Source organism: Aulonocara stuartgranti (genome assembly GCF_965226115.1).
Source record: "Aulonocara stuartgranti genome assembly, chromosome: 23".
NCBI lineage: Eukaryota > Metazoa > Chordata > Actinopteri > Cichliformes > Cichlidae > Aulonocara > Aulonocara stuartgranti.
This window is the reverse complement of record NC_138958.1, coordinates 6495761-6523719: the sequence shown is the minus strand read 5'-3', so window position 1 is coordinate 6523719 and position 27959 is coordinate 6495761. Positions and strand designations below refer to the sequence as shown.

Here is a 27959-nt window from a genome sequence, read left to right as displayed (position 1 = left end):
AAAGAGTTCTCTGTAAGTTTCTTTTAAAATTTTTCTAAAACACATTTAAGATCCAGGATGTGTTTAATTTCCATGTCACTGAGCAGTTTTCTGTTATGTCATTTAAAAAAAAATCTTTATAACCTTTATTATGTAAGTCTGTCCTTCAGCACATTTTGACTTATTGTGTCAAATAACCAAGTTGTCAGCGTGCTTTTCAAAGTAAAATGATTGATGTCACCGTGTCGCTTGCTCGGTTGACCACTGGATTATGTGCCAGCAGCAGCATGTTTAATGAGAGCAGATGCTGAGAACACTGATGTTTCAAGTCAACAGAATCGTTGTGGTGATGAAAAACAGGCAACAGAAGTAGGGCAACAAACTACTCAAAAAAAATGATCAAAGTTTCTGCATTTGCCAGAATACCACAAAACTAGGTCACTGGCCTCTTTAAGACATTTCACTCCCATGAAAGAGATCACTTTAGTCAGGTGCTCCTCACACAGCAAGTCGTCTGACGATCGATTCACAGCAAAAGCCTTTTTGGATGGTATCTTGATAAGAAAACCCAGACAGGATGGAGTTCTGGTGAGCGTTATCTCAATCTTTCGCCTATATGTCGAAAGTGATGGTATGTGCAGTCTTTGAGAGACAAAAACATACAGAGAAACACGTTACAGTCGTTGATCGCTAGGAGACTCTCCTTGTGGGATAATGCAGTTTTTTTTTCTCTCCCTATTCCTGTCCTGTCTTTCAGGTTCTGCGTGCCGCAGGTGAGTAGCGATAAATGGTAAAAATGGTAAATGGCCTGTATTTATATAGCGCTTTTACTAGTCCCTAAGGACCCCAAAGCGCTTTACATATCCAGTCATCCACCCATTCACACACACTGGTGATGGCAAGCTACATTGTAGCCACAGCCACCCTGGGGCGCACTGACAGAGGCGAGGCTGCCGGACACTGGCGCCACCGGGCCCTCTGACCACCACCAGTAGGCAACGGGTGAAGTGTCTTGCCCAAGGACACAACGACCGAGACTGTCCGAGCCGGGGCTCGAACCGGCAACCTTCCGATTACAAGGCGAACTCCTAACTCTTGAGCCACGATCGCCCGTAAGGCTCGTTAGCCACCGGACCAAAACCAACGTGTCCCAACAGGCAGCGAAAGAATTGAAAGTTAACATGCTTGACGTGAGGAAATACTTAATCTCAGTTCATCTCAGTTGTGTCAGCAGGATAGAACATTGACAGGAACGTGTTTTCTCTTATCTGCCACGGTGTTGTGACGCTTGTACTTGTTAATGTTATCAGCTTCAAGCTTGCACTGGAAAGAATGAGACATTCAGTTAAAAGCTCTTCCTCCGCCTCATGTTAGGCAGCTCACTCCAGTGCTCCCGCACGCAGATGACTGAGGTAGGCTTTGAAGATAATTTTGTGAAAGGAAATTTCTTTTAAGTGATTCGTAAGAAGTAAGAAATTTGTCATTTTTCATTTTGTTTCCTAAAAAAACAACCTGTTTTTCTTCTCTTCTCATTTCTTTGTTCTTACAGCTGCTGAAGGGGTTCTTCGGGATTCAGAAAAATGAGCTGAGATGACTGTCTCCTCAGTCATTTCGAGATGTATTATTGTACTTCTTACTTTTTCTATCAATTGTGAGTGTTACAGGTTCCAGCTATTTAAAAAAACACACCGCCATTACTCTGTTTCTGCTTACTGAGATCCCTTATCACACTTTGGTAGCTCTTGTGGTTTTGAATTGTAACCCTTGCTTCGGCTTTTACCACAACTTCAACCCAAGTGTTTCAGTAATTAAATTAGCAGATACATAGTCATGGAAAACACTTTTACTTTGTCTGTTCTTGGCATTCCTTCTTGCACAAAGAGGATTTTTTGGGATCTCCCACTCACACATTACAGCCAATGAATGTAATGATCCACTTGGTTTTTATAGTAAATGGGTTTTGCTATACATAAGGTATTTATTGGAATGGTCTAAAATTCACTTTCTCGACTAATGCTGTGGGGAAAACTTCATGCATTTGTCTTTTCCGGACAGACTTCCCTCTTCTGCCTGTTGGCTGCCAACCCCGGTATACTGGGTACCTGGTTGTAGAGCCAGCTCCACTCTTTCTCATGGGCTCAAATCTGACGGTGTACTGCCACACCCATAAATGTGATTGGAGGTGGGAATCAGAACAATGCTACACAGTATTCTGCCATGCATGAAAATCTCCCTGCTGTGTTTGTAGCTATCAGCTTTATTGGCTCATATTTGATAACAGAAAATTTGTTTTTAGACTTCTTGTCCCTCTCCACCAGTTAGGAAATGATAATTAAAAGTTTTCTTTTTTACATGCAGAGCCAAGATATACATGGTGCTAAATGACAAGCCTGTGGATAAATGGGAGAGAATCAACTGCACTACAGTGAAATTCTATCTGCCCAGCATATGGATCCCACTGTCTGCAGCGATCTGCAGTAATTATATGCATAGCGTTGTGAATGGAGTGGATCTACGAGCTGGCCGTATGTACAGTTTACAGCAGCTGCAAAAGAAAATTTGTGTGCAAGTGCAAAAAATAGAAAGAGAGAGTAAGACACAAATTTACAACACTGCCTATAAAAGTGGCATAATAGTAAGAAAATGCAGTGGGGTTGTAGGTAAACTTGGTTTGCAGCAGGCTAAATAAATCACAATTGTTGTTTTTTTGTTTTTCACTGCTGTCTGTTACGGCTGATGTTGAGCAGAACTTGGAGGCTGGGTTATTGGAACATAGTTTCTTTTTTATTTATTTATTTTTCTTGTAGAAGCTAACCAAACAGTACAAAATAAAAAATAAAAAAAGCAAAGTGAAAGGTAAACCCATGGGTACCTTGTAGTAATGGGAGCAGATGTGCTCAAACTTTAATTACTAAAATATATATTTTTAGGAGAAAGTATAAAATTATTGAAAATATGCATTTGCTAATATTTTACACTTTGAAATTTGTTTATAGAAGTGACACAGAAAGCAAATGACTAGTTTTCATTTTCCAGCAAATGTAAAAACTAAGGTCTGTTTTTTTTTTTTGTTTCAATCATGTGCTTTTAGTGCCTCCAGATAAACCTGACACTATAACATGTGAAACAGCAAAGAGCTCATCCTTAATAAACTGCTCGTGGACGAGGGGGCAGGAAACGTACCTCCCTACTCTCTACAACATTTCTGTAAACAGGTATGGTGTTATGTTTTTGTTTTGTATTTTCTTGTTTATCCAAATCTCATGGTTTGATTTTTTTAATGTTTTATTTTTAGGGAAAATGGGAGTCAGATACGTCTATTTCAAATCCAGGATGCTGACAAAATCACCATACCACGAAGCATGTTTGATGAAAACACTACATACCTGATCATTATCACTGCTTCCAACCACTTTGGAACATCACAATCCGATCCAGTTGTCCTACGTGTGAAGGACATAGGTAAACCTGTGCTTCTGCAATACTTACACAGATCTTGAATTTGAATACTTGAATACTATTGAATGTTTTTTTTTTTCACTTGTTAATTTCAGTCTTTCTTTTTTTTTTTTTATTAGAGTCATATGGTTTCTCGAGAAATGTGTCATCACCTGATGTATCATTTTTAGAAAGTTTTTTTTTTTTATGGTCACAGTTTGACTAATTTGACCTTCTTATCAGCAAACTGTTTTTCTGTTTGTGTAATATTTATTTGAAGAGAAATTTACCTACGCCCTCGGATGAGCTCTGTCACTATTTCAGTAAACTTTAATTGCCCAGAATTTCTGTGCCATTACAGAATATGTAGCTGTTTCTGTCTCTATCATTTGTGAGCACTATATTTGGTTTCCTTTGTCTTGCAGTGATTCCCGATGCACCTATTATTATGCAGATACAGTTTCCGAGCAATTCCGTAGCAGCCACATTGCAATGGAAAAGCAATGAATCCTCAGTTTATCTCAGACCTCATGTCATGCTGCGCACAAACAACACTTCCTGGGTAAAGTTTTATTAACACTCCTCCAACGACACTGTGGGGGGTTTTTACAGCAAAAGTCTTTATCTGGCACCATGAAGTTGATCTAATCTCTCAATGTTTTTAGGAAATGAGAGCGGGCATGGAACTCGGTAAGCATCTGATACGGGTAGATAATCTAACACATCTGACTGAGTATGAGTTCCAGATGAAAATATGCAACACAGCGCCTGTGCCGACACATACCAACGCAAGTAGTATTAGCGCCAGAAAAGCATTGCTTTGCAGCAAATGGAGCCCGTCTGTGAGGAAGAAAAGCCCTGGAAAAGGCAAGCTCACTGTTCTTGCTTATCATAAGACAGATGCAATGTAAATGTGATGATATAAGAATTTGTTGTTTCTAATTCATAGCCCACAACTTATTGTCTACCCTCCCCTCAGGTCCATCCCAGCAGTTGCAAGTTTGGAGGAAGGTGGAGAGGCAGGGGACAGACGGCCAGAGGAACGTGACTGTTTTGTGGAAGGTAATAAGTTATGGCCACTCATGAGCCCTGGCTTTTGTTGTTATGCTGACAATTATGAATCCCAAACATCCATCAAATACAAGAAATGTTTTTTATAATGCATCAGTTTGGTTATAACACAGAAAGCCTTCACTGCTGATTGGTTAAAAGGAATCATTTATCATTTTGTAAATTGCAACCACTTGATTTGCTGCGGAGACCTTTTTGTTGTGCATTTTACATGAAAGAAAAAACTTTCTCTTGACAGCGACTTCCTGCACAATACCTGACCACAGAATAATCTAACACAAAGCCTGTCTTCTGGCAGCAGTAATTTCAATTTATACAGTAAAATGAAAGTGGTGTCAGACCTCTAATCTAACTTTTGGATAATAAGCAAGTAACTGTATTTCAGACTGGCAAACTATATTACTATATTACTAAAAATGAGTAATATAGGAGTGCAGGTAGAATTTCAATTTCATTTCAGTTCTAATTTTTTATCCATCACAGCAAAGTGCAAAGAAATATAACAGCCTCTTGGCTAACGCTAAACAAGGGACAGTTGCAAACAGGAAATGCCATCCTCTGATCAGAGGTTTTACAGACACCAGCTAAATTATTTTACATAACACGCAACCCTAAAGAACTTAATCTGCAAATGACAAATGTAAATATTAAGTGATGACTGGATTTCTTTCCCAGCCTCTACCACGAGAGGATTTCAGTGGCAAGGTGATTGAGTATGACATCTTTCTGGATAATGGTCAGAAGCTTAAAACCTGTGCTGCCGAGTGCATCCAGTGTTCAGTTCAGCTACCAGCAGAGGTTAGCAGCCTGAGCATCAGTGCGGTCACCACATATGGAAAGTCGCCACCAGCTGATGTAATTCTCAGACAATCAGGTATAGCAATACTGCACACAGAAGATTAAAACAAAAGTACGGTTAAGTTATGGAGAAAATGAAAACTAAATGTCTTCACTGTTCAGGTGTCCCTGGATCTCTTCTGATCAAATTTAGCCCTGCTGCTGATGGCAGTGCTGTGTTTGTTTCCTGGTCGTGGACAACAGGAAACTACCCATCGACACAGGAGGAAGAACTGCGGTATTACGTGATAGAAAGGACAATTGTATCTGGAGAAGGGCTGTGGTGGCAAAAGTTGGCCAAAGATCTAAACAGCACATCAATCACAGGTAGACTCACCACTGAGCCACTAGGGAATCTGGCTGTCCACATACGAACAGCAAAAATATTGCATCACATAAATGCAAATTTAAATTTATGAAATGATATAAAGACACCAGGGCTTTAAATGAGAGAAAACAGTGGCCTCTTGTGGCCATTTGTTGTATTACACCAGCACAAGCACAGAATGCAGATATGGTCTTTATATACCTTAGCTCTGTAATTGTGAACTAATCTTCATATTTGCAAAATAAATAATATATTTTAATATAATGTAGTTTTTTTTCTGGCTTTGCTTCAGGTTTGGCTCCAGGTGTGAGGTATAACATCTCTCTGTATGCTGTGACCACCAGAGGTGTCAGTGCTCCATCATCCATACTGCTCTACTCCAAAGAACAGAGTAACACTTCTTCAGATTCTTTTTAAAGAGAAGTTTATTTCTACATTTTTGAAGATTTTTTTAAGCATGTGCTAGATTTTGTGACTCTATACCTGGGCTTCAGGAAACACTTACCGTACCCAACACATAGTCTTTGCATCACTGTGTGTTTCAGAGCCACTTTCTGGTCCAAACCTCTCTGTGCTGGCCCACGAGGCCCGACGCATCCAGATCCAGTGGGAGGAGCTGCCCGTATACCAGCAGAGGGGTTTCATCACAAAGTACAACATCTATTGCAAAACACCGGAATCCAAAGACAAAGAATTAAATAGTGAGTATCAAACTGTATATGCCAATTGATGGGATGGGCATTTTTTCACAATCAGCTGTTCGACGAAAAAACATCATATTAACTGATAAATTGAGAAACCGAAACAGACATTTATTGTAGCGGTAAGTGAAAATTGGTAGGTTGTCTATAAACATTATCGGGTCACCTTATTTATCCTTTTAAGGCGGGTCCAAAATAAGTACCTGGCATGCTTTGGTGTGACAGAAAAGGTTTAGTTATATGAGCAGGCTGTTGCTTTAAAGAAAAAGTCTAACTTTTTTTTTTTTAACACATGTTTTTCAGCTGCTTTTTCAGATCAGTATAAACACATGTTGATTTGCACTGAAGGTTTAGAGGAACCACAACTTTGCGCTGTGTTTCCTGTTCTTCTACATCACGAGCCCTGCCTTTTATGGGGCACATGTAGGCATACGTTTTGTGTCTGTATTCCACCTAGGTCAGACAAAGTCCTCCTGTGGGCGCACACATGTGGGAAATTTATGTATGCAATAGTAAATTTATGTAAGCACAAATTGTGTCTGAGCAGAAGACTTGTGTTACAAAATGGAAAGTGTGCAACCAGGATTCCATCGATACTCCCCTCCCACAAAGATGCAGTGCATCAGCAGGGTTTTTCACCTCTCGCTTCCAGTAATGTCATGAATTTGAAATGTTAAACTGCTGCATGTGGATTATGTAGCTATTATGTTAAAAATACTTTTTCAAAAAAAGCTAAAAGGAGGGGACAGCATCACTGTCTAACATGACAAGAGACCTTTTTGGTAGTTTTCTCTGAAGTCCTACGCATTTTGTATCTATCTTAGATCACCTTGGTGATTGATTGTGTATGCCGAGATCTCACCTAAGAAAAAACAGTTGTTTGTCGTCATTTTCACAGAGTCTTCAGAGTTTTCTAGAACTGGCTTTGACCACAAACAGGAAGCCATGTGGCTATGTGCACAAATGCATCCGTAAACACAGTTACAAACCAGCCTGCTTTGTGCACTATTTTTGGAATGTCAGCTTTAAAGCACCTGAGAGCGCACATTCTGCTCTCTCAAATGTGCTACGTGCAGATACTAACTATCAGTGTTCTTTGAGGTATTTCAGATAATTACTTCAGTGATCTACTTTTGTCTTATGCCATTTTGCTCCATTACTCATATACTGTGCCAAAATATAACCTGCAGCCAGATCATGCTAAAATCTTTTATTGGCAGTTAATCCTCTTACACTGCACTGAAAGTTGCAGCTTACAAGAGAAAGTCATGTGGAAACTGGTGAGATCTTTGCACTCAGAGACAGTCATGATCTGACTCAATGTTCACTATCTCTGTTTGGTAGAAACGTTTAACTGCAAATGATCTGCACAAACACACCAATACATGAGTGGAAAAATACTGGTTAGAAAAAGTTTGATGGGATTGTGGCTTTAACAGAGGAAAAAGGATCAGACTGACGTTTGGCCAATGAAGTCCTTGACAAGTGAAAGAGTCTCTTTGTTACAGATTTATCTTGTTTTTCCTTCATTTTCTGTTTTGCAATAATGTGCAAAAGTCTTGAGCCAACCCTCATTTCTCTCTATTTTTCATGGAAAAATGAGAAATGGGTGCTGTGGCTTATTAATTCTTTATTCTTCAGCACAGCCTGAACTCTGTTAGAGAGCTTTATGGCAAGTAGTTTTCAGGTGCAGTTCTCGAAGCGTTTTGAAGGGCATTCAAAGCTCTTCTTTGAGTGTTTTCTGCCTTTTGTTCCGCTCTCTATCAAGATGATCCCGCACTGCTTCAGTAACATTAAGGTTGGGGTTATTGGATGGCCAAATCATGACTGATAGTGTTGTTGTTTGTAAAAAAACTAAAACAAAAGCTCAAGCTGGGCAAATTAAGCTAGCCACAGGCCTACCAGTCAACTATGGACAAATGATGTAGTTATTGCTATTTATTTTTATGTGCAATCAACACTTATGGGGACGTCATCAGTGTAATACACAAGGTCTGGCTAGACCACTAATCAAAACTGGTGTTTCAACAGAACTGAAAGTACTAGGGTGGCAAATTCCCCATCAGTAATTGAACCTGAAAATAAACGTTTACTCATAAGAAGTGTATTTTTTCCCAAAAACCAGGAAATTATTTTCACCAGTATCCATTGTTACAAGTGTACAGTCAGCAATCCACAGACACCCACTTCCCAGAAAGCGTTGGTGCATCAGAACCATTTTTAACCTCAGTAGTTCAGCAGAGCCAAGCAGGTTTCAAGCAGCACATAGGCCACACATCCTATGATCATGCTTGTTGACAGTAGGCTGGAGGACGCTGACTAAAACCCCCAACTGATATGTTATCTTTACAAGAGGATGAGGCCAGGGAAGTAGTGAAGAAACAGAGGGATCGTCCATCTCATGCAAAAGAAGACATGTTGATGTTCAAATAGCAGCATTATGCCGGTCTTCTTCTTAAGGCTACCTTAAAAATATTGTGCTTGCTTAAAAAAAGAAATATCTCTCATTTGCTTCTCTACACAGAGACTGTGTCTGCACCTGGTCCAAGGCAGGAGTGGTTGAACTGTCCTGAAGGAAATGTGGTTCTGCAAATGACTGCATCCAACTCAGCAGGAGAAGGACCGCGAGGGCGCCGGATCTACTCTCAGCCTGCAGCTCCTCCAGGTCAATATTCTATTGCCACAAATACTAAAACATATTTAAGCTTTTAACTCTCCTTTTGTATTTTGAGGACAACTAACATCAAAATAATATTATTTTCATAACTCATAAGTGTTGTCTTTCTTTTCTTGTCTCCTGTAGTTGGCCTGGTGGTTGTGTGTGTTTTCATCGTTGCTATCTTCATTGCGATCATAGCCAACCTGATGTGCTGGAGATGCGTGAGGGAAAGGTATTAATCATTTATGCTCGAAATGAACAATTAAGCTCGAAACAACTGTTGTCCGACAGACACAAAACAAAACCTAACAGCCAAAGTATTTCTAAGGATACCACATCAGGACCTTAAGTTTTGTTTTACTAGTAACAGCGATGGATGCCATTGTGGTCGGCTTTATTAAAATGCCACACCGCAACATGAACAGATGAACAAGAAGCCACAGATTTAACACGAAGAGAAACTTAAACCAACACGTGTAGCCTACTAAATGTGGTCAAAGCACTCTTTCCCAATCTGGTGGTTTTACCTGCGGAGAGACTGATTTTGATTTGCAGTAGTAGACAGCTGTAGTAATACACACATGCATCAGTTATTTTGTCTAGTACCTCAGAGGCACAATAAGGAGGTTTTGTTGTAGCGTTTTAATCAAAAACTGAAAATCTAACTGTTTTCTGTCTTAGGATCAAACAGAAATGTATATCCTGGGGACCTGCCTGGCTAGTTGAAAACTTGCCAAAACCTGGACACAGTAATGCCATCAGACTATTGGAGGTAAACAAAGCAAGCATGTCCACTGAGATGACATTCATGCTCATCAGCCATACACTGTACATAAAAGATGAATATAGCTACTATAACATGACATTTTGGTTTGTGAACTCTGCATTTTAAAGCATCGTGATACGCTTTAAAATATAACATTTCCAAAGTAGAATTACTGTGGCGATCACTTTAGTCTCTTTGTGCCGTTTTTTGTCTCTGCTTTGTGCTTTTGGCTTAGCTAAATGCTAAGAGAAAGATCATAGAAAGTTCATATCTTCATTAGGATAGGGATTTATAATAGTGTGTTGGACTATAGTAGGCAACCATCCCAACACTGATCACAACAAAAAGGGGAAATGCCTCCCACACACACAAACATTTCACACAGTGTGCAGTCAATTTGCATGAATGCATTTGATAGGCTGTTAGCATTTGTGGAGCCAATGAGAATCAACAAGTGATCAAATCGATAACTGATATCGATAATGGAATTAGAATCTCCACATTTTTCATTGTTCCCATTCCTAGTCCCAAGTAACGTAGCACTGGAGTCTAATAGTGTTAACTCACTTCTGATGCCAGCCTTAGCGGATGCTCCCAAGTCCAGGAACTGCAGTTGTTGACCCTTGGCACGTATTGGCTTCATTTTTCAGCCAAGGAGACTACATCTTACTGTCAGCATAATGACCAAAAGAGAAACAACTAGCAAATGAAACAACTCCACCAGTGCCAGCAAAACAAAGAAATCAATTTGCCAGTTTTGAGCTACACTAAAAATAGCCTACTATTAGTTTCTAGAAATTGCTAGCCTGAACTATCGTAGGAAGTCAATGCTACTTCCTGCTTTCGTTCTGAGAGATTTAGATACTTTGTCTTGATGACACACATAACTCTGAAACAATTGCATTGTATTTATCTCTCTAGATCTAAGTATGGATTTGATTTGTTTGTTTTGTGGTCCACAGCACGATGGAGTCGAACCATTATTCTCGTGCACCCACAATGACCCTCCACTGTCCCCCATCACTGTCATCTCCCAGGAGGAGAGGGATGAAATCTACCCCAACATCCATGTTGAAGAGTCCCAGATTGGATCAGGACCACTCACAGTGAAAACACCTTTCCTGATGTCAGATACTGAGAAAATGCTTGTTGACAGAAGGCTCGAGCATGTTTGCTACAAACCCCAGATTGGCATGATGACTTCAGAAGAAGAGGAGGTGAATGAAGTGGAGGAGAAGCAGATGGACGCTCCATTAAATGGGGAGGACGGCAGTTGTTCAAGTGTGTTTGAAGGATTACTGAGTGGCTTGTTGTTGAGTGTGGATGTGAATTCCTCTTATTCATCTCGGGAACGTACTCACGGCTTTTTGAATGATCGTCTGAGGCCTAAACCTCCTGAACCAAGCACAATATCTAGAGGCTTTCAGTTCTTACAACAACATAGAGGGACTGTGGATGAAGTAGAAACAGACTCTCCATCTCTGGACTTGCCACAGGATGAGATTATGACTCCTGACACAGCAGACCCCAGCTTGTCTCAATGTACTGGTGAGATAATACTGTTTGGCGGTTACTTCCCTCAGATTGCTGCCGTCAGCAGTGATCAACTGTAGCATGGACGATGGGGACAACACAAAGAAAAAAAGATAAACCTGCACTACAAAGAAAGCATTATCAAACCACCTTATCGCTTGAAATGATGATTTCAGTAACTTTGTGCGATCAGAATGAAAATCTGCCTGAAATTGTTGTCAAAAACAAATTCATGAAATAAATTTAAAGCAAAAAAAAACTTTATCAAGTTTGCTGAATGTCAAACATCAGAGTGACCTGATGGCAGAATGGTTATGACCACATGAGGCCAAAACGTCTCCTGAATATATGAATAGATATAACACTACCCCTCCAAAAATGCTAACAGTGGAGCACACTCATACATAAACAACTTTCTTCCATGCAATTTGGACTCATGGGATCATCGGTCTGTTGCATGGAGACGTGTTAGCCCAGGAGTCGATTTAAAATCACTACTGTGAAAGGAAGCCAGAGTACCTGGAGAGAAAACGCACATTCAGAAAGGCCCCAGCCTGGATTTGAAACTAAACTCTTCTTGCTATTTAAACAATGGTGCTAGCCACTGTACCGCTGTGCTTGTAAATAGCATCATAGAAAAATATTTTTAGTATTTAGTGATTCACATCTATCTAATTTGTTAAGAAAATGATTTATGTTTCCAAGAGAATTAAACCAGGTAACAAAAAAATAGCATCTCCTCTGTTTCCACCATCCATCTTTTAGTGATGTTGTCATCTCTTTTAATCTTTACATTTATCTGGTAGATTGTTGTCAACTTTGGTAAAACAGATTGAAGGTGTAGACAAGATGTTTCCCACTTACTTAAAGAATGAGTTAAAAACTCATCCACTCACTGGAAGATCTGTCACTATAGAGACATTCATGGTTTCTCTGGATTGAACTGTAATATTTTGTTGATCCTCCGATAAGCATCATGAATTTCATGTTCTTGTGCCTGCCATAACATCTATGAGGTGGAGATGGTGGAGGATTTGCAGGCTGACATTAGAATTTAGCATTAGCATTCAAAACACTGTAAGTAAAGTGTCACAGAGATGCTAGCGTAGCTTGTTTTTATTATTAAGCTTGTTAAAGAATACCCAAAGAAACTGTAATCTGGGTCCAGATTTTAGACTAGACTGAGAGACTAGTGTCTCAAAAGCATACGTGAAGCTTAGCGTACTGCAGTCTGTCGCCTGATCTTTTAGCTAACAGTGCCTGTAGTTATATTAACCTCATGATTTATTGATGTACAGAATTCAGTTTGAGGTATTTAGCAGTTAGACTCGACAGTCCATCACAGCAGGAAAGAATCCCAGCCGTGATAGGGATTCGGGTAGGACAACCCAGGAGTCTAGACAATGGTGGTGGAGATGAAGATGGAGGCTCGAGTGATGAGAGGCGGTATTGGGAAGAAGGTGGGTTGCACAAAGGTGGCTGCAAGGAAGAATGAGAGATGCGCATTTAAAGTATGCAGAGTGAAGGAATAAGATTCATTCGCAATATCAGTTCTCTATTGCATCACAAAGAGTCAAGAGGAAGAAAAACACTTCCTATGAGCAAGCTTTTAGTAATTTCTTGCTCATAGGCTCATACATTGACCTGATTAATTACATGGTCATCCACTATCAACAGTATGTGACAATCACAAAAAAAGAGCCTGGAAACCAAACTGTGCTTGCTAATAAGCTAAAGATGAAACCACATCCAATTAATCAAGCAAAAAACAAAGTAATGTTATCAACTTTGATAGTGCCTTTATCCAGAAAAATCCAAATGCTTGCATCAGGTCAAACTCACACATTAGGGCGCGACCCCTGCATGTTTCTAAGTGCTGGCACCACACTTGGTGAGTAGAAAAGCAATGAGTGTGAAATTATTCCAAAACACACCCAGGCTAAAGCCTTCTGGGGCTTTCCCTCTGCAGTCGGTGGCTCACTGTCGGGTTTTGTGAACCTTCATTTCTACTCATACATGCACCACCTGCAGTTCAATACCATTTTTATCACTTCCTGAGAGCCGGCTCACTTCCTTAAAAGAAAATCAACATTTCACGACAGTCTCTCCTTTACTGACATACTACATTTTAGGAAGTCTCCGGGTTTGAGATATCTCGTTATTCTTGCTAATTTAACCACTACAGGCATATCCATTCATCTTGAGTCTTGTGTTGTATTTCCGAAGAATGCGATGCCACATTGGAAAGTCCCCCATTGCACCACATGGAGATGTAACAGAGGGACTGAAAGACTTTGGGCTGCATGGAAAATCTGATAATGTAACTCGTTCTGAGAGCTTGTTGTGCTTTTGCAGGTCCTTCTTTTCAGGAGGTTCCCAAGCATCATCTAAACAGCAGCTCGAAGAGACGCCCCCCATAAGATACTAATCAATATTTGCACCTTTTATCGCACAATAAAGTTTTGCTGATCATTTATGCAATCATTGTCACGTGTTGTTTGTCCGTCTGAATATGCTAAACACCACAAAATGCCCCACCCAAATCATTTATATATATATTTTTTACTTTACAGTTAGTACTTTTGGTAATAACTGCAATAAAATAAAAATCGTGATTGAATGATTCGCTAAATCTTGGATGCACGTATTAGTAAAACAGACAAGTAGGCAGTGCTGATGTGCAGCCTGGGTGCGCACAGAAGCCTCTGTGGTTATCTGGCTTCAGTGATAATTTCTAAAGTAAAGGTAGACCAGTTTCAGGAGTTAGTTACCTCACATCAGGGGCGGCAGCCAGCCAACACGGAGTCTCCGCTCTCACGTTACCACCGCAGTGTGGACGCGCTCTCTCTCTAAATGAAGATGTTTAGGATCCGATACGAAGACGGCTAGAGCTACGAACAGCTTAGACGGTAACTAAAAGTTAAATTTGATGTTGAGATGTGATATTTGGGTGACTTTCAGGATCGTTTCTCCTGTTTTTAAACTACTGTTGACTATATACTGTCCTCTGCTGCACTTGAACCATGCGTGTGATTACACTGACACTGGTACATGCCTCACAATGTATACATTTTATAAGTTACGACCTTATTGGCTGTATGAAGTGAACATTTCTAATCAATAATGTTATTTTGATTCCTCCCACCTCTACAGTCGCTGCATCGAAAGCATAAGAGATCGCAGGCATTTTTTTTTTTACTTCTCCTTTTTAAGGCGAAGCAGCTCCCGTGGCAATGGAAGAGACACTTAGGCTGCTGTAAAGTTGCTGATGACTCGTGGCAACAATGTTGCAGTTACGGTCGGTCTTCGTCGCCGTTGCCGTGCTGGCCGTGCAGCTTTGCATTGGTAAGCTTAGATAAATGTGTGGATTCAGTTTTCTAACATATCTCTTATTTTCTCTTTATATATGTTGGTGATAAAAGTTCGATATCAGCAACACGATCAGTGGGTTTGTTTGGTGTGTTTTTTAAAGAAGTCTTAAAGGTAGTGATCTAGAATCTTTCCCATTGTCCGTCGTTTGTGAACCTTGTGGTTATGTGATAGTTTATATATGATAACTAATGTGATAACTGATATCCCGAAGAATATGCCTAGAAGAAGAACGTGTGGACAGTGTTTTTGTGTGCAAATGTGAAGATTGACATTTGAAATTATAGTTAAATCAGATTTTCACATAATCCAGATTAGCAGTTAATGTTTGGCTGTTTCTGCAGGTTCCTATGAGCCAAATTTGGCCTTGACTAAAGACATTGACTCAGACTGGCTCATCTTACATGAGCCAAGTGTCAGGCATAGCCCTGATTAACCCCAAATGTATCTGCCATCTGGGATATAACTTTTTTCACACACACACACACACACACACACACACACACACACACATATATGTATATATATATATATATATATATATATATATATATATATATATATATATATGTGTATATGTATATATATATATATATATATGTATATATATATATATATATATATATATGTATATATATATATATATATATATATATATATATATATATATATATATATATATATATATATATATATATATATACATATATATATGATCATGTTATTACAGTCTGTAAGCTGTTCTTTCTGTTTTAGGTGACAAATCCTGCGTCATCAGGTCGAGTACTGACTCTGTAGTGCAGCTAGGCTCCAGTTTTGAGGTGTTCTGCATCTTTAACCTGATGTGTACGGGTTCCATGTACAGTGGCCAAGGTCCCACAAAGCAGAAACACAAAGCACTGAATTCTACAACCATACATTTTAAGGTGGTGAACATAACAGAGAACAGAACATACAGCTGTCACTGTGAGAACCGTAAAGATCTGGACCCCTGTGGACTTGACATCTCAGCTGGATGTGAGTATTCAGTGAGCATGAAAGTCCCCTCTACTGAGACTTTTAGCCCAGGTTCATGGATTTTAGGCTCTCTATTTCTAATTAGAAAAAGCCAACAGATTGATGTTGAATAGACTGAAAAGTCCTGAGCGATGCTCTGCAGGGCAGGACTTGTCTTTCAGCTTGAGAACTTTTTATTTTAGGGTATGTTTAGCACTTCTAAGTTACAAAAGCTGTCAAAGGGTCATTTGGTTCTGCTTTTTTGTCTTTACATAATGTACACTCTGGTTGCATGTTAAGGAGTGAGCACAGCTAAGTGTCAAAGTTAGCTATGATAAGTTTCTTATTTAGTCTATATAGGATTTGCTAACTCAAGTGTGAAAATAAACTATTTTTGGTTGTTGTTGCTGTTTCTGACACATGCAGCTTGACATAAAAAGACAAATTACTACTTTTAGTATTGTTTATGCTTTAGCTCTCCGCTCAGTACTCAGTTGAGTATTTTCTCTGTCTTCTTTGATCTCCAGACCTACCAGATCACCCTAAAAACATTTCATGCATCTACAAAATCGTAAAGAATGAAAGTGGAGTTGTGGTCTGCATTTGGAACAGAGGACGGGACACTAATCTTCGAAACAGTTCAGCGCTTTGGTGAGTCACCACCATACTGCTATAAAAACAAATATTCTGCTTGTCAGTTTTGCCTTCAAAACACATCGATAACAGTTTTTTCTGTCAACTGAAACTTTCAGGGTGAAGGGGGTCTCTGGAAGTCACTCGGATGGATCAACGTCATACAAAGTCTCTGATAAGGGAACCGAGTTGCTGTCGGTGAATTTCACTGTCTCCAGATCAGTCGAGCTCATCTCAGTGTGGGTTCAAACTGAAAACCCACTGGGTTCTGCAAACTCGTCCATCATTAACTACACACTCAGTAAAATTGGTAAGACTCATATAAGTTACCATCAACTGGAGACCAATGACTCCAGAGATGAAACTTGTGGGAAAAAAAAAGAAAAAAAAGCAAGAAAAGATTTTCAGGTTGACTGAAGGGTATGACAACGTAATGATGCTGTGGGTAGAATTTCACGCCAACTCTGCAGTGGAAACTGTTCTAGACTTCAATCTTGAAGTTTATGGTTACTGATGATCACCCATGCTCTTTTCCAAATCCTGCCAATAATAATCCAGAGGAATCCCAGAAAGATGATTCTGCTCACACCGATGTTACGTTTTTAGCTCGGGAAACGTTTCGTCACTCATTCAACGGATGAGGGATGAAACACCTTTCCCACTGAAAACGCAACATCCAGATGGATTTCCTTACACGCTGGATGGAGCATGCATCAAGACAATACATATATGGCAAATATTAGGAACCTGTTTTGTTTTAGTGCTGTACAAAATGTTTGTTTTTGTCATTTATGTGACCACTTTGCGTTGATCCGAACAGTGATGCCGTCGACTCCCGTTCTGGGCAAGCCAGAGTGCTACTCCCGGAAGTGCATCATGAAAGTGGAGCAGCCTGTGAGGACTCAGCACTTGGAGATCCAGTACAGGGCAGAAAAGCAGACATGGACAACTTATCAGGACTCAGTAAGACATTTTAACTCTTCAGAGTTTGAGAATTTAGGGACTTTCAGTGAGAAAAGTAGAAGTCAGAGATATCACATGAACCTTTGAAGATATACAGTTAGACCAAATAGGTCTGTTACTGATTCAGATCGAGAGGCATATATGAGTAGCAGGACTGATATGAGTATAAGTGAATTGACAATGATGCTCAAGTCGTAAAAACAAGCTGGAATTTGTCCTTTTATCTTCTCTCAGGTGTTCTTACAATGGGTTGATTCGCGGATCACTTCCACATGCAAAACTCGTATCTATATGGCAATCTGAGGTTATATAACTGAAAAATATGTATTTATTATTAACTTACAGGTTGTGCAGATGAATTCCTCCCACTGGTCCATCTCTTCTCTGGAGCCCTACAGGTTGTACCATTTCAGAGCCAGATCTAAATTCAGCACCGGCCTGTGGAGTGAGTGGAGCACAAACATTTACGCATGGACTCAAGAGGAATGTAAGTACTCATGTGTTAACCTGCAGCTCCGGAAGGCTGTTTTAAGGTCTGCCTTTGCGTATTATGAAGCACTTCCTGACACTACACATTCTGTCTAGAGACGGATAATAAGGTACAGATACAGTATATCTGTGGCGCTTTATCTGTGCAGACCATCAGATAATACAATTGTGCTTCCTCTCGGTTTCTGAGGCACTTATCTGCTCACCACTGGCTGAGCCACTGAAATGGGTCTTACTGTGCTGAGAACAAAAGCAGCTACTTCCAATACGATGTATGCATGTTTTCTTAAATTGCTAATTTAATAAATATCTTCAGGAAATATTTATTGAGTGTAATTATAAACAAGTTCAATAGTGAGGCACAGGGAAGAAAGGTGAGGCTGTGAAGAAGACCATGATGCTTTATGGGAAGTATCGCTGCATTTTTTAATACTGATGGTGTGAAGATATGCATGCCTCTGTACATATATGTAAAACAATGAATGTACAGCAGTGACAGATCATCATTTTCCATGAACGTCAGTTTGACAGAAAGGTGAAGCAACGTTTGTGAAGAGTGTCTTGCGCGCCTTCTTCGAGCGTGTGTGGATCAAACACATTAATTGCAGTTTGTCTTTCTTCCTCATTTTTCTGGACAGCAACGTGCTCTCTGGACCTCTGAAGAAGGCTATTTTGACTCCACACATTAAATGACCACAGATGATTATTATCATGACATCAAAGGCACAATGAAAATCAGCTTAGAGAGAAACATGACCCAATATGTTGCCTTTTCTTGTGAAAGTGGATCATTTCATAGGTGTTTTCATTTTTGCACTAGGCAGTGCTGTGATATCCTTTTTTGTGGTTGGTATCTGTATTTGAAAATATAAACACTCTGAATAGAAACAACTGAAACTGGCATTTAAAAAGTTGCAAGCGGCCAACCCTGAAATCTCATTTTACAACAGCACTTGAACTCATCAACAGGGAACCATTGTGACCATGTGACTGCTGTGTGTTCTCATTAATACTTAAATTTTCCTTCTTTTGAGAAATTACTGGAAGTGAAAGAAAGTAATAACTGGCAGTGCACTTTGGAATAGGGTTGACGCTAGCATACATGCGTCTTCTAGGAGGCAATGTACAAAGCACTCCCTCTAACCTCATTTACATTTATTTTACCACATCTTCCTACATTTGTACACAAATGACAGGGTGAAGTGACCTTTTCTTCCTCACTGGGTTACAACATCTCATGTACGGTCACACACTGCTGCCAGAGTTACTGTAGAGGAAACCACCCTCCCCTGTGTAAGACTTTAGCAAGTTTGGTTTAGACAGAACTTTCCAAAAGCATCACAGAGTTTGTGAATAAAGCCTCATAGAATTAATTTTAATAATGAATAACCACAGTTTGCACCAACAGACCTTTTAACCACACTGTTTGTGCATTATTTTCTTTTTTTAATTAGATAAGGACTTTGATTCAAATAACACGGGGTTTCTTGGAATTGCTACTCATTACTGTCAGAGTTAAGATGGAAAGTTTAACAGAGCTGCACAATGGATGTCTGTCACTTTTTAAAATATTTCAAAGCATTTCATCACTGATAAGGAACCATCACACCGTTGATGCAGATGCGCTCATTTACTGAAATGAAAACCCACCCAGTTCACTAGCTTCTCTTGCATGAATTGAGTTAATATGTCCTGGTGACTTACTGCAGTTTGTTTTGTTTTTTTTAGCCCCTGCCAAAGAGCTGGATGTGTGGCTTGCATCTGATTTTAAACACATGAAAGTTTACTGGAAGGTAAGTCTTATTAGAAAACTTATACAGTTTTCACTGTTTATTATCCTTAACATGTTTGCTGCAGAGCTGAATTACATGAAATTGCACTGCACTTGACACATAGCACATAGCGCTGCTGTGTGTGCTTGAGTCTGAGGGTTTGAGGTCTACATGTATTCCCCTCTCCCCGTTCTGTGTGTCTGTGTGGGCATGTGACATTGTAACCATAGTAACACTTTCTGATCTTTGTGCTTTACTACTACTACTTTATTCTGCAGACTAAATGTCAACAACTGACCACCTCTGAGGTGTGACATTCACACTCACACAATCACCACTCTGGACCATACACACACACACACACACACACACACACACACACACACACACACACACACACACCTCGAAACTTTCAATGTCACATAAAGACACTGAGAGACAAGTGAAACCTGTCAGCAGATACCACAGTTTCAGTTTACAAGAAAGAGAGGAGCTGAACAGAAATGATGTGTCTTACATACTCATCTTGCTGTGATGTTGATTTTGAGCGGCATCTAAATCCCAGGCTTGTGTAATCATTTCCTTTGTCTGGTCTGCATCCTCCAGTCATCAAAAAAACTGATGTGATGCTTTTTTATTTCTTTGATTTCAGGAGATGAACGTTTCCGTCTCTAGAGGGAAGATCCTAGGATATGAACTCAGCATTTCTAGCTTTAGTGTCATCACCAACGTCAGTGCCAATGAAAGGAGTTGTCTAGTTGAACTTTGTGCCAGCTGTGATGTGACAGTGAGGGCTCGCAACTCCAAAGGGCTGTCCCCTCCTGCCAGAGTAACAACCCGTCGTACTGAAGGTAAAAAAACAAAGACATTTGACATATGATTCAGTATCTCTTTTTCCATCGTCTGTTCTGCAACCAGAGCTTCTGTGCTGAAACACTGATATGTCTTTGTTTGTAGTTATCTGGTTCACCAAAAACATATTTGGAATATGCTCTTCAAGGACTGGTCTAAAATTAGACCAAATTCGACTACAGCAAAATCCCCCCTGCAGTTTGAGTGAATGGCACTGATGGTCTCGTTACAGTGCATTCAGGCCACAGTGTCCTCACCTCGCCACTGAAAAAGCTGCTCACGAACAGCTGGAGGAATGCAATAAAGAGTCTGTCATGTTGACCTAGCATTCAAACTCTCCAGATCCCAATCTTACTGAGCACCCATGCAACAAGTCCAGCCCAAGCAGTAACCCTAGAGTGTCCAGGTGCCTGTGGCTGTAAAGCATTTTTATTCCTCATCCCTTGTCTCACACAATAAAACAAAGTCCCAAATTTTCATTGCCTTTAGTTTTCAAAACTCAGCATGGACACAGAGACTTCTCTAAAGTCTGGCTTTAACTTAGCGGCTCTTTAAGATAGTAAAGAAAAGGTGTGATTTGGTGGGTGGGACCACAAGGAAATTAAATCCAGCTACACCAAAGACAACTTGTGACTTGGGGGAAGGGCGTAGAAGGTGACTCTCACTCCATTAGTTCCTTTTTCCCAGGAATTAATTTTCAGTTTCGCATAGGGAAGATATGACACAGTGTATGTTAATGTCACCCTATAGATTAGATATATGACAATTTTAGTGTTCCTGCATGCATGTTTTCTGGGTCAGATCTGTGTTGATGGCATGCTCGATCTGCTCGTATCAGGCCAGGTGGTTTTAATGTTGTGCATTATCAGCGTACACAAACATGTTGAGGCCCTCCACAAAACAGGGGCAGTTATTTACGTAATAATTCAGGTTGCAGTTTACCTTACACGTCTATTTGTTGCAAAAAATAAAACAATTCCTAACTGCCTAGTGCAGGGGTGGGCAATCTCAGTCCATGAGGGCCGGTGTCCCTGCAGGTTTTAGATCTCACCTTGGGTCAACACACCTGAATCACATGATTAGTTCATTACCAGGCCTCTGGAGAACTTCAGGACATGTTGAGGAGCTAATTTAGCCATTTAAATCAGCTGTGTTGGTTCGAGGACACATCTAAAACCTGCAGGGACACCGGACTGAGATTGCCCACCCCGGGCCTCGTGAAAAACTTTTCCCAGATGGTAATTCTGCCTTGTTTCTTTGTCAGGAGAATTACAAAAATCCACAGTCTGGTTCCCTTTTTTTAAATTTTAAGTCTTCTCATTAAAATGTTACAAATGTATTAGTAACACTGGTCTCTACATTTGTGAATTACGTGACTACATGATTGCCTTGTTTTCGCTTCAGCCAAATCCCCTAACAACTTACAAGTAACAGCCAACAACTCCAATATCACCATCTCCTGGACAAAACCTGAAACTGCACCACCACCGACCACATATGTAGTGGAGTGGTACCCAGATGGCAACAAGTTGGAGGAGCTCAGATGGGTCAGGCTGGGCGAGAACAAAAACCACGCTGTCATTTCAGGTAGGAAGTGAAAAATGAAGCAGGAGAAAAGCAAAGCCTCTAATGAGTGATCTGTCACTTTTTAAAAACACACATTTTGCACATTTCTTTTTTCTCTTAAAGTGCTTCTGTCCTCCTTTCTGCAGATGTCCAGCCATATGAGTGCTATGACGGAGCGGTGTATGTGCTCTATAATGAGAGTTCCATTAGTTGGAAATTTAAAGGTGTTGCCACTTTGGAGTCAGGTAAGACATACAAAACAGTCAATATTCCTTATTAAATATTAAATATTTTGTTAATGGTCATCATATTAAGCAGTGTTTTGGGTTGTGCTTGTGGTTTGCAGCTCCAGAAGCCGCCCCACGTGTCCAAGAGAAGGTTGAGGGAAGAAACAACGTGAACATTACCTGGAGTGAGCTTGACAGGAGTCAGCGCAGGGGTTGCATTACCAAGTATACTATCTATTTGGAGACCATGGGGAACACTAAAATCTGTAAGGAAGAGTTAAACTGCAGTTGTTTTATTTTACTGACATTTTCAGAAAAGGCCAAGGTGAAGAAAATGAGAATGCTAAATCGAAGGGACCACATTAATATTTTATTCAAAAGCTTGTTATTTCAATATGGTTCCAGGCATTAAAGCATTTTTCTTGTGAAGCGATGTAACCAAATGAAACATAAGAGAACAGATGATTAAAAAAGCATACAGATCATACAGAGGATTCATCAGCCATTAGTTTGTGAAGTTCAGCATTTCTTCTGTTGCCAGCATGCCATTTGGAAACCGGACACAATGAGTGAAGGGTGGGCCTCACAAAGAAACCACAGATTGCATGTGCATCTATAGAGTTGTGACTTGTGAATCACAAGACAGCCACACCTTAAAGTGTAACATTTACCCAGTTTGTGCTACTTAAACGGGTCAGTGTAAGCATAGACAACCAGACCAACCTCACCCCGGCCGCCTCCTCCAGCTCTTCTGAAGAGGGATGCCAAGCTGTTCTCAAGCCAACTAAAATATATAATCTCTCCTGGGTCTACATCAGGGCCTCCTACAAGCTGGGAAGCCCCAAAACCTCACACCTGTGAGGCACCTTAGCCAGACTTCCAAACCACCCCAGCTGGATCGTTTCAGTGTGGAGGAAAAGCAACTTTATGCTGAGTCCCTCTCAAATGACCGAGCTCTTCTATATACAGTCAGTGACTGAAACATATTTAACAGAAACTATGCACACTGACAAAATGTTCTGCCTCTGCTGTATGTGTTTATACATTTTCAGACTCTACGCCAGCATCAGAGAGGACGTATATAATTAAAGACCTGCCTCCAGCAGAGTACAGACTGTGGATGCGTGCTTCAACAGCTGCAGGAGATGGTCCTGCAGGTCAAAAGATCAAGTTCTTCATTGCACGTAAGCAGCCTCTTTTTTACACTTAGTTTCTTTCAGGGAGGAGTTCAATCCCACTCTTGGGTTTGTAGAGTAAATCTGAAACTGCACTAGTGACACGGTAAAATAGGAGGTCTGCATGCCATGCAAGCTATTTCCAATGCAATCATTTTGCTAAGCTAAGCTACCTGGTTGTTGAGTGTTGCCTTGAATTTAACAGGTCTGTAAGAAGTTCATGTCAATTATCACATCTGTAGTACTGTGTTAATATTAAATAAATAAAAAATAAAATATTAAATAACTTATTATCACTAAATTTATTATATACAAGTAATTGTAAAGTTTCACATTAAAGCTTTGTTTTAAGTGAAACTGTTTAAAAACACACTATTATACTAGTATATACTATACTATACTATACTATACTCAGACTGTTTGCTTTTTGGTTTTCAATCCAAGTGATCTTCGTTAAAATAGTCCCTGATACTGATGTATAATTTTTTTTTAAATGTACATATACAGTAATGAGGAAAATAAATTAGTCACAGCCTTCTATGCAGTCCTGTGAGAAAATAAGTCCAAACAATGACTTAGTGTCTCATAACTATTATAAGCAGCAGTAAACCTATTTTCTGTATGACTCTTCTTTTTAAAGTTGCTTCAGTTCATTGAAACTTGGCATTTATTTATACTTAGCTTTCTTGAAGTACTTCCACCGCATCAGTTGGGTGGAGAACTGGACTGTGGGCCTTTGAAATACCTAATGCTTTTACTTTTCAGCCATTCTGTTGTAGATTTGCTGTCCTGTTGCAAGAACCTGCAAAGAGTTAAGCGTCCTAGACGCGCTGTAACAGAGGAAATAAAGGTGTATTCCGTGATCTTACATCTTTTTATTTTGTTGCCACTGTTGCAGATGACACCCAAGCGTTCCTCCTACCGGTGTGTATTATCAGCTCCGTGGCTGTGGTGATTCTTGTGTGTTTGTACCAGAACTCAACCGTAAAGCAAAGGTACATGTGCAACATAAACTCTATAACGCAGTTACACCTTATTATTTTGTTGCTATAAAAAGTTTTCTCCTTCTCCCTCAGGTCTTGGGAGCTTTTTCAGTGTTTCATGCTAGATGTTGTGCCAGATCCTGCAAACAGCAAGTGGGCCAAAGAGTATACCCAAGACAAGGTAAACGTATAAAAGTTAAGAAGAATTCAGGTTGGACTGCATCTCTTATTGTTCGTCATTTGAGCTCGTGTCTCTGTTCCAAACAGGGCAACATGAACCTGCCGCTCCCACCATGCAGCTCCAGTGAACCCAGGGAGGAAGAAAAGCTCATCCTGGTGAATGTGGAGGAGCTACCCAAGCAGAACAGTGAATCTAGAAAACCAATCTTGCGTATGTCTCCTTCAACCAGGCTGAGCTCTGAGACTGAGCCGGAGTCGGTCATTCCAACCACGTACATTAAGAGTTTGTCCCACGACTCAGACAGCTCCGATCACACGCACACGTCTCTGGACACAACTGTTGATTATATTTCATCACACGAGCCTGGAAATTTGGACGAGGAAGATGATGAGGAGAAATGTGGAGAGTTTCTGGACATGCCTTTCATCTCCAATCACAACATCTTCATAGAGCCGCTGGTGTTTGGAGGGAAGCTGACTCTGGATGCAGTGAAAATTGACTGCAGTGACTTCTTTCAAAACGCTTAGTAAAACTGAAAGCAAATGAAACCTGCTTTTAGAGGACGAATGCTGATAAGCCAACAGCCCAGAAACAAAGAACTGCATGAACTACCTCCATGCTCACTGAAATCAGAGAACTTTTGCTTAAGTCTGAGCTTCAGTTATGCAGTAACAATTTTAAACCTAAAGGGTATTCTTTTCATGTCATGCATTACAATTGTTTTCTCTTCAAAACGGCAATGGGCACACTAATCGCTTGACTACAATTAACAGGACAGGCTTGCAAGAGATGTTGTCATTTCTGATCTGGCTGAAGAAATTTCCAAAGGCCCAATCAGACGTTTCATAGAAGGAGAAGCAGAGAGATAACTTGGTTCCTGATGCAAAAATAGATTTCAGACATAATCTGCTTTTCTGTTTGTGCTTTTCCTGCTATGACATGTAGACATGTCCTCTCCTTTGTAAAAGATCATCCCAAATGCATACTCTGTTATAGCCTTGACTATCCCATGCATATGCATTTATCCTACCTCAGTCTTAGCTCATCTACAAAAGGAGGAGGTTAAACTGGACCATTTGGAACTAACTGCAACTTTTTAACTTGAGACAAATTCAACAGCCCAGCAGTGTTGAGAGACAATAGCTAATATTAGCCTGACAACACAAAGCCAGTAAAAACATGCTGATGTTTATAGAATATGATTACTACACTCAACAAACACTTCATTAGAATATCTGTATATCTACTTGTTTGTGCAGTTATGGAAACAGCCAGTCAACTTGGTACAGCATACACTCCTGCAGATAAACATTCAGGAGTTTCAGAATGAGGGAAAGTATGATCTTTGAGACCAAACACGATTCTCTGTTTCAGGTTTTCAGTTTACTCTAATACCAAAAAATCGTGGGAAAAGCTTTATCTTATCTCTGCACTGAGCAGAAAACCATCTTAGACATGTCGGATTTCTGCATCAGGAATCAATTCTGTTAGCTGAAAACAGAAATCTGAAACTGCAGCCAGCACAGGCTCACCAACACTGGTAAACACCGTGTGCCCTGACGATTATTCACATCTGCTGAGGCAACAGTTGTAGGATTCATGTTCCCAGCTTGCTTTGAGTCAAACACCTGACAACAGTTGCGCAGTGACTTTGGACCCTGCAATCATCTCAGGACTTTATGGTGTGCATCTCTTTCTGGTCACAATTTTCTACTTTTAATGCTAAATTCAGCATGTCACAAAGCAGAAGTTACCTTTAATTGTTTAATTAACGTGATAAATTTAGTGGCCTCCCCAGTCCCCAGATCAACATCCAGTAGAACACTACTAGCTCATTAAGAAAAGGCAAGTAATAGCAAGAATATGTATCTGATTAATATAAAAATTATGTGATGCATTTCTATCAAACATGGCAGAAACAAAAAAGGGATACTTGTAACATCCACATTTATCAGTTCTATCTTAATTTAAATGACAATTACCACTGAACACAAAGTAAAGCTGAATCAGATACATTTTGCAAAGATGTAAAAGTGACAGATGCCATCAGAAATAAAGTCTTTAAAGCCGCAAACATGAACTTCATGAGAGGGTGAAAGAAAATCAAAACGAATATATTTGGATGTGGATATATTTCATATATTCATTTATATTTTCTGTTGTTCCAGGGCTGGCATAGCAAAGAAAAAAAAAAAGAGTAAAATTTGATGAATGTACAGTGCTATTCTTTTATGTTTTTCAAAACAATCTTGTGTTTTGAGTGACCTCTTTGATGATTTTGCACCCTTTGACTATGACTGTCTTTATATGGGAATCAGCGTAGCTCATAAATATATACTTAATTTACTTCGATGTCAATACCAATAAATGAGTTCATCATTCAGACTTTGTATGGGGTTTTTTTTCCTGGATGTCATATGGTCCACTGACTCCAAAGATTATAATTGTGGTGCCAGAGTCGTACAAAGCAAACCTAGTTTAGTAACAAGAACACCCAGAGAGCACTTCTCTGATGTTTAATCATATATTTATCACAGTATGATGACATCATCTGTTCTCTCATCATTTGTGCTGACGTCAGCATTGTTAATATCAAAATCTAGTTTAGTATATTAATCTTTTTATGTCATTAGGAAGTCATACAATGTTAGATTGAAAAAAATGTTTCAAAGAATTCAAATAAAGACTAATTTAGTATATTCCTGGAAACTAAAAGCTTTTTCCTAATTCATGTGACCCTAAACGTTGATCTAGGACCTTGAAGCATTACATACAGAAATGGTGTATTTTACTATCTTTACCCATATGATGGGAGCAATATTTGGCTTCTAAAAGCTATAAAGGTTGAATAATGAAGGTCAAGGTCAAATGAAGCGTACAAGGTTGAAATCTCTGCTCAGATTCAGTCAAATCAATCTGTCAAAATAAAAAGAAGCCACGAGTTTCTCATGGTAAATAAAGTAATCAGTAATCATTGAGTCAGTAATCTAGTCTCATGATGCACTGAGGGGTTTTTTCTTCCGTCAGGTGATGTTCTTTATACACTTCTCTGCATTTAATCACTGCTTATTATTCATCTCTGACTCTTTTCCATAGTGTGTCTTGGTCCTGTTTTCGTCCAGACCCCAAGCCGTCACAGCAGTTGGCTGCCCTTTCCTGAGCCTAGTTCTGTTTGGTTCCTTTTAAAACAGTTTTTCTTTCTCACTGTCACCAACGTGCTTGCTTATAAGGTGAGTTATATGAGTGTGGGGGTTTTCCGTGTTCTTTGCTGCTATATGAAGGAAACTGAATTGAATCTCATCTTAAACCAAGCACTTTGCAACCTGTTCTAATGGAGCCTACCTCTTATTTTGTATACATTTTTCCTGTTGTTTATTCTTGCTGTCTTACTATTTATATTTTAAACCTGCACAGCTGGTGTTGAGCACTCACAATTTTGTT

General features: G+C 39.8%; 2 protein-coding genes across 4 annotated transcripts; both read left to right on the top strand.

Annotated features, from left to right (window-relative positions):
• Nucleotides 1-250: 250 nt before the first annotated feature.
• On the top strand, nucleotides 251-11884 carry il23r (interleukin 23 receptor). 3 transcript variants are annotated; one of them, XM_082522987.1, is made up of 19 exons: nucleotides 251-610; nucleotides 737-1169; nucleotides 1290-1391; nucleotides 1529-1630; nucleotides 2035-2161; nucleotides 2338-2504; nucleotides 3071-3194; nucleotides 3275-3441; nucleotides 3843-3979; nucleotides 4083-4284; nucleotides 4397-4479; nucleotides 5164-5362; nucleotides 5449-5652; nucleotides 5946-6044; nucleotides 6199-6354; nucleotides 8879-9019; nucleotides 9158-9245; nucleotides 9695-9785; nucleotides 10742-11884. In XM_082522987.1, the coding sequence occupies exons 4-19, from the start codon at nucleotides 1570-1572 to the stop codon at nucleotides 11390-11392; spliced, it is 2697 nt and encodes an 898-aa protein (XP_082379113.1). In that variant the 5' UTR covers nucleotides 251-610; nucleotides 737-1169; nucleotides 1290-1391; nucleotides 1529-1569; the 3' UTR covers nucleotides 11393-11884. The 3 variants fall into 3 exon arrangements, with proteins under 3 accessions (XP_082379113.1, XP_082379112.1, XP_082379111.1); XM_082522986.1 differs by having other exon boundaries at nucleotides 251-567; nucleotides 737-1391; XM_082522985.1 differs by having other exon boundaries at nucleotides 737-1391.
• Nucleotides 11885-14011: 2127 nt separating this feature from the next.
• Nucleotides 14012-26901, top strand: il12rb2 (interleukin 12 receptor, beta 2a). Its single transcript, XM_082522988.1, has 16 exons — nucleotides 14012-14221; nucleotides 14466-14657; nucleotides 15438-15698; nucleotides 16205-16328; nucleotides 16430-16620; nucleotides 17131-17273; nucleotides 17619-17760; nucleotides 19491-19555; nucleotides 20187-20385; nucleotides 21791-21973; nucleotides 22099-22197; nucleotides 22299-22445; nucleotides 23232-23363; nucleotides 24253-24349; nucleotides 24431-24518; nucleotides 24605-26901. Exons 2-16 carry the CDS (start codon nucleotides 14597-14599, stop codon nucleotides 25043-25045), a joined length of 2373 nt encoding a protein of 790 aa, XP_082379114.1. The 5' UTR covers nucleotides 14012-14221; nucleotides 14466-14596; the 3' UTR covers nucleotides 25046-26901.
• Nucleotides 26902-27959: the final 1058 nt, after the last annotated feature.